Raw genomic sequence first — 7,845 nt, 5'->3', positions numbered from 1 at the left:
TTCAGGTCTATTAACAAACATAGATGAGTTAATTCGAATATATATTCGGGTCTTTTTTTTAAAAATTAATTATATAATTGATAAATATTTTTATTAAATCATTATTTATTTATTATTAATATATAATTTTGTTTCTAAAAAAATTTAAATTTAAATTTTAAATTTCGGATTTGATGTCCAACTAAAAAAATTATTAAGAAAACGAAAATAAAAAATTTAATGATTAAAAAAATTAAACCAATTATATTCGAATCGGATTGACGTAAATACTATTAAAAAAATTTCAAACCGAACTCGATCCGAACATAAATCAAACTTGTACAAAATTTATATAAAATATAAAGATTATCTAAATAATGATTTTATAAAAATATTTATTAATTATATAATTAATTAAATAAAAAAAAAAAAAAAGAAAGTGACTTGGGGACTTGCGTTTTTGCTGGCCCCCAAGTCAAAGGTCGCTGTCAGCACCAGCGGACGCTGCATTTCTCTGCAGGTTCTTTGCAACGGAGGATTGCAGTAGTTTAGGGTATTTTTGAAATTTATTTATTTTTTTAAATTAATAATAAAAAAACCCCAGATTTTCATTTTGCTTAACTTTTTATTTATATATATATTCCTAACAAAAAATCATATATAATAATAAGGCTTCGAAAAACACGGCCCCCCGAGTTACACTGTAGATCAGTCCCTGTTTATGGTTGTTTATCCATATACGAGTTAAAAGATATTATTGCATATCATCCCTGCTCCGATATAGAATGGTTCATTTCACCCTATCTTTACAGACACTACCCCATGATAAATCTAAAGGTCCTCATTTATCAATACACGCGGGATCCATTAAAAAATAATGAACCCCACATTTATTGATAAATAATGACCGTTAGATGTATGTTAAGACAGTGCCTGTATAGATAGAATCTAACTTATTAATAAAAACCGTGGATAACCATTGGATTTGTTTTTAGTTTTCGTCCCAACTCTCATAAACACCTTGTTTGTGCCAAACAAACAATATATGTTTTCTCCTATATTTGATCATAAAGTGAAATAATTAAAAATTACTTGAAAATAATATGATTAATTTACTCCTCAAATCAAATAAAGAAGACTCACCAAATTATGAAATAAAAAAAAATTATATTCTACCTTGCTCAAAAAATAAAAAAGTTCTAATATTCTACCTGAAACAAAAAAAAAAAAAAAAAAAAGAGAGAGGAGAATTTCATCAACATCAGCTTCCATAAAATTTAATTTAATTTACTGCTCAATTTGTTTTATATTAAAAATCAAAATTATGAAAAACCTCAAAATTACAAAATCAAAATATGGGTTCTAAAAAAATAGCAACATCAAAGGGAAAAACCTAATCAATGAACAAGAACTCAAAATCCAACCAAATAACAACGCATATCCACACAAATCAATTTTTTTTTAAAAAACCCTAAATTTAAAACTCTACAAAAATCTTGGAATCTGATAAGAAGACAATGTGGTTTTCGTATGAGTGAAGAAGCCAGAGTTACACACCACATATTAGTTATATGCACCGGCAACGATTTTATTTTGAAGGTTATGCCAAAATTTCCGAATATGATGTAGCCATCCGTTCCAAGTAGACCTGGCCAAGGGCCGGGGCAAAACCGGACCCGACCCATGGTAAATGGGTTTGACTTGGAACCGTGACCGGACGGGCCACTGTTTTTCATTTTGTAAACCGTCGACCCGGCGGGTTTGTCCGGGTCAATCCAGCGGGTCGGCCTATTTTTAAATAATATAATTATTATTTTTTAAAAATTTAAATAATGTTATATAATATATATTTAATACCCACACATGTTGGATTTGAACCCAAAACCAAATGGTATTGGGGCATCACTCTTTTTTTAATGACGTGGGAACCCGCAGCCGCTATCTTTCGGTGCGCACTGGATAAACTCCCGGACTAACGCAATAGCTTGCAAACTACGTTAACCATGTAAATCATACTAGACAAGTCCTGTATGACAGACTAGTCCAAAGTATTGGGGCATTATTCTTGCCACTAGGTCAAGAGATCATTGACTAATAGAATGTGACTGGATATAATTAAATGTAATAAATTTTTTTATACAAGATGTTTAAAGTTGAAATTTAATAGATTTTTTTATTGAGATAGATAGAGTTTTTAATATAAGATGTTGAAAGTTGAAATATAATATATTTTTTATTGAATAAATGTAATAAATTTTTTATTGAGATAGATATAATTTTTAATATTAGATGTGAAAAGTTGAAATGTAATATATTTTTTATTTAATAAATATAATATTTTTTTTATTGAGATATATATAGTTTTTAATATAAAATGTTGAAAGTTGAAATACCATATATTTTTTATTGAATAAATGTAATATTATAAGATGTTAAAAGTTTAAATGTATATTTATTTTATTGAATAAATGTAATAGATTTTTTATTGAGATAATGAAATATTTGATGGAGTTTTTTAAAAGATCAATTGTAAAAGTTTTTTTTTTTTTTAAAAAATATTTTAATTTTTTTTCAAAAACAAGTGTTGACCCGGTCACAGAACCGACGTTTAATTGGACCTGGACCGGAACCGGCCATGGGCGGACCGGTTAAGGGTTGGTAAAATACCAACCCGGACCCGAACAGGATCCGGCCCGTGGCCACGTCTAGTTCCAAAATCACCTACTTGTTAAACTAAAGACATGCATTTAACTTAAAATAAAAACAAAATTAGATAAAACCAGTGGAAGTTAAACCAAGATAACAGTACAACCGTCACAAAAAACCCAATTAAACATGTTATACTACCATATTGAATAGTACGAAATACCCTCAACTAAACCAGAAACAAACATCAATCTTCGAAAACAACTACAATCCTAGCCTCAGTAACCGCTCCAACTGTGCCCGTCCAACCTAGGGGTGCCAACGAGCCGAGCTACTCGTGAGCAGCTCGTGAGTAGCACGGTAAAAGCTCGACTCGAGCTCGGTTTGACCGAGCTCGAGCATACAATCGAACTCGAGCTTCAAATATATGTGTTCGAGTAGCTCGCGAGCTACTCGTAACACACACATATATAAAATATAATATAAATATATATATAAATATAACGTATATAATATTTTATTTATTTATTTATTCATATATTTTGTATTTATATATATATATATAATTTTCGAGCTATAGACGAGCTCGAGCTCGAGTACGAAACTAACTACTCGATCGAGCTCGAGTAGTTAAATACGAGTTGAGATCGAGCTCGAGTAGTATGCTACTCGAGCTCGGCTCAATTTCACCCATATTCAAACCTAAGCCCTATCCCATGGAATGAGGTCTCCAACACAAAACCGAAGACGTAAGCGATAACAGCGCTCAGTACGGAAAAATGAGTATACACATGCTATGAGCGCGTGAAAGCAAATGAACAAGGTACTGAAAACCTATCACAATCTAACTCTGCTTAGTCAGGTAAGGGCCATGCATGGTTTGTAGCACTCTGAGCCATCTCATCAGGAGGTGGCTCACACACTAGAAAGATCGTTGATATAGGTGATCTAATTCCGTACTAGCGGGTCCAACCATCCACTAAAGAATAAGGAGCCGAGCAACCCCACTATAGGCTATAACAAAGTATATGCTCAACATAATGCATACATCATAATAATAGTTACATAATATATGCACATAAAACATGCTAGATAAACATGCAACACATAGACATGCATACTCAACCATGATATCTCGGACAGTACGTCCGTACCTCTAACCCGAAATCTAGCAACTATTTCTCACAAGTTCAAGCCTATAAGAATGTAATTACCATATCACTTATTGATTACTAAACGTCTTAGCTAGACTAATAGCTACTTCCAAAAGATATTAAGAGTCTAGACTTATACCTGTGTCTGTTGTTAGTCCTTTGGAGTCGAAGGTCCCGTCTCTTGGACGAAGCTCCGCCGATACTCCCGAAGCTCTCCGCTAGTGCCCAGACCTCGATCGGATGTCTAGAACTCCCAAGAATACACAATTTATGAGTGCATGGGAGAAGGTTAGAATATGAAGTGAAATCGGATGGCCTATATATAGGCGTCGATCGAAAGCTCCTATATCTGCATGCATTCCACATTCCAAACTGGCCACTTCGAAAACTTCGATCTCCATCTTCGAACCTTTCGATCCCATGCATGCATCGACGTTTCTAAAGTTTCTTGACACCTATGTGTCTAGCTGAGTTCGGACCTTCCGAATTATCACATGTTTGTGTGTAGTTGACACCTCACAAATTGCATGGCATAACCCTGATTGGACATTCCAAACTCTACCAATGTTTCCGATCTCAACTTAATTAGATCAGTTCGGTGCTTTCAAAGTGGCCCGTTTGGAAAGTGGAAATGCATGCAGAGATCGGACCTTTCGATCCCATGCATGCATCAACGTGTCTAAAGTTTCTTGACACCTAAGTGGTTAGTTTTTCGGACCTTCCGAACTCTCACGTGTCTGTGTGTAGTTGACACCTCACAATTTGCATGACATAACCGTGATTGGACATTCCGATCTTAGTTCGGATATTCCGAAATCTACTGATGCTTCCGATCTCAACTTAGATTAGTTCGGTGCTTCCAAATTACCTTCGGATCTTCCGAACCCTTCGGAGGGTCCGAAACCTCGAAATTGTATTTTGAGTTCGATTATGCAGTTGATTTGTTTAAATTAATTAATAACTTTTTATCGTGTTTTAACTTTTAATTATCTAAAAATGATAATCGGGTTATCACAATGATGACAATGAGAAAGAAAAAAGTTTTCTACCTGCTTCAATTGGACTAAACATTAAGGCATTTGATTTGGACTTTGATGATTTCATGGACATGAATGTCACATATGATGTCTACCGTTATTACAAGAAATCTTTATTGACTTTCTCAAAAAAAAAAAAATCTTTAATGACTTTAAAGCTTTTACTAAAATTTCTTAAATTAAAATTTTTGAGAGAAAAAAATCTTAAAAAGTATCACTACCTATTTTATATTTAATATCTTCAATTAAATTCTAGACGAAACACAATATGATGAAAACAAAGATATAAATTATAAAGTAAAATTATAATTTTGCAATACGTTACCAAATTTTAAGAGTTTAATTTTTTTCTTATAATACTGTATTAATTTTAATTGCAATAGAAGTTAATTTAGTTAAAAAAATCTGTTATCTTCATTTTACTTTTTATTACTACTATTAATATATATTTAATAAATACTACTACAGTAATATAGTTTTTAAATAAAATAAAATATTTAAAGCAACAACTTCTAATTTAATTTTTTTTATTATATCTCAATATTCAATAAATACCAGATACTCTTGTACAATAACAAAACACAAAAAATGAAAGAGATATCAGTTGTTTATATGAGTAATAATTGATATGAAAATTTAGTTATTAAATTTAAATAGGTATTGCTCTTGGACTAGCTAGCTAGGTGTGGATGATAAAAGATAAGATTACTCTTTTTTTTTTTTTTTTTTTTTGGTGTAATGTGAAATGCATGCTCGCTTAAGTTCTTAATCCAAGATAATCATCTCATGATCCATGATCGAGCGGCCTACTAACATTAAAATCATACAAATTACATGGATTAATAAGACGTCATTATTAATAGAAAAATAGAAACATTAATAATTTATCATTCTACAAATTAAAATTTAAGATGCAAATCACAATCATTGAATTGAGAAAGTTTTTTTATAATAAATAGCGAGTCAGTTATTTTATGTCAATCTTACAAATGAATATCAGAAAATTAATATCAAGAATTCAACTCAATGATCAAACAAAAGGTATCCAAAAGAGTGAGAAAATCAATCATTGGCCTAAAAAAGAGAAGGGTGAATGAAAAGTGGCCATGGAGGGATCACAAAGTTGAAGTATGAAAGAGCATATGGGAGTTGATGGCGGTAACATCTCGTGGAACCATCCACAATAATCAACTCTCTGCTCTTGAAATCATACGAATAAAGACCCAGCTTTCCGTTAATAATATACACAATGTTGGAATCGAATGGATGAAAAGACAACGGCACCGATGAGTCGCTTGGCTCTTCGAGGCCGACTCTGTGTTGCAGGCACCATCTCGCTGAATCGTAGTCGTCTAATACCCAGATGCTTACATTAGTCCATCCGCGGTCATCCAGTTTTACTTCGGCATATCTCAAATGCCCTCCATGCTCGTCGAACAAGGCGTCGTCGACATCTATTTTGCTTTCTTCATAGCTGGCAGGATCATCACTAGGCAGTCGAGTAAAGCGAACGGAGTTATTGTAAGGATCATAAGCCAATAGTCTGTGTTTGGTGATCATCCAATGCAGGGTTTGCCGAAAAACAACAGGATTCTTCCACTTATAAAAGTAAATTAGACTGTGTAGTTGAAAATATTTCCATTTACGGATTTCGGAAAAGTAGACATCGAACCTAACAAAGCCAGAATCCATATGATGGACATCTACGCGTACAACTCTAAAACTTTGGAGAACGTTGTCTTGGACTTGAGTCACAAAACCCGTGGCGACGAACTCGAAGCAATGTTGGGATGGAGGCAGTATAATCCTCTGGCCTGTGATGGGATTGCATATATCATAACTATAGATCAAAAGTCTGCTAGGACACTCCACACGAGGACCATATAGCAGCAACCCGTTGCTGATGGCGACGACTATGAAGTCCCAACCGTCCACGCCGACCTCCTGACCATGCCGCAAAACAATCAGATCCAGGCAATTGGCTCCGATGGAATTACATCCATCCAGTACTGCCAACTTCTTATTCGAAAAATGATCAATCATGGCCTTGTTTGCGAAGCTAGATACAAGAATCCAAAGCGGGAACCGCCATATTCGATCAGCGTATAACATCCGAGCAAAAGAAGGGTCTGAAATCATACAACACCATTGCTTGGAAACAACTTTACTCTGAAATAAAACTTTCAACGGCAGTCTCATCAGCACCTCCCATAACATCCATTCCGGGATATCGCCGACATCGATCAACTCCGCCGATCTCAGATTTGATGTCTCATGAGAATCCATAACCGTTTCCGAAACACAAACGGAAACAACAACTGGTGGACGATATTTTTAAGTCCAAGTTTCACTTTTATAAATTTCTTCTCCAATTCTAATCTCATTATAGTTTCGGCCACGAATATATATATAGTTTTAATTTCTTCCCGGTATATGTTTTTTGAGTTATCCTACTTACACAAGGAATGTTATATATATATTTTTGATTTATCCTACTTATAGAAGGAATGTTATCGTAATTGAAATAGCTTTTGAAAGCTTTTCGGGAATAGTTTTATAATTCTAATAATTTGCAATCTTGCTTTTACATATCTAAAATTAACTTTTATCTGCTACTCTATTAAATATTAGCTATTTTTAAGAAATAACCCAAAGTATTTTAGTTCTTAAAATAAAAATAGATGTTTCCAATTCTCGCGATTTCAATTCGTGATAGCCTTCCTTTAATACCTAATAATAATAAATTTATTTCACCCAGTAATTAAACATGTAACTAATTGCATAAATATTATCTTTTTTCTATATATAAAAAAATGCTATCAGTTATATCTTTCTCTATATATAAAAAATCTCCCCTTAGACACCATATTTTATATTACCAAAATTGCCTTTATGTATATAGATATTACATTTTTTTTATATTATTTTTTAAAATTTTTTTTGACATTTCAATTTACAGTTTAGTCTCTAAATAATTTTTACAATTAATATATTACTTTTATTTAAATATGAATCAAATTAATTATAAA

General features: G+C 32.8%; 1 protein-coding gene across 1 annotated transcript; it reads right to left on the bottom strand.

Annotated features, from left to right (window-relative positions):
- Positions 1-5,890: 5,890 nt before the first annotated feature.
- Positions 5,891-7,102, bottom strand: LOC140860562 (putative F-box/kelch-repeat protein At1g15680). The gene has a single exon (XM_073263567.1). It carries the CDS (start codon positions 7,100-7,102, stop codon positions 5,891-5,893), a length of 1,212 nt encoding a protein of 403 aa, XP_073119668.1.
- Positions 7,103-7,845: the final 743 nt, after the last annotated feature.

This window comes from Henckelia pumila, chromosome 4 (assembly GCF_033568475.1).
Source record: "Henckelia pumila isolate YLH828 chromosome 4, ASM3356847v2, whole genome shotgun sequence".
Taxonomy (NCBI): Eukaryota; Viridiplantae; Streptophyta; class Magnoliopsida; order Lamiales; family Gesneriaceae; genus Henckelia; species Henckelia pumila.
Note: the sequence above shows the minus strand (reverse complement) of the source record. Positions and strands in the feature narration are given on the sequence as shown.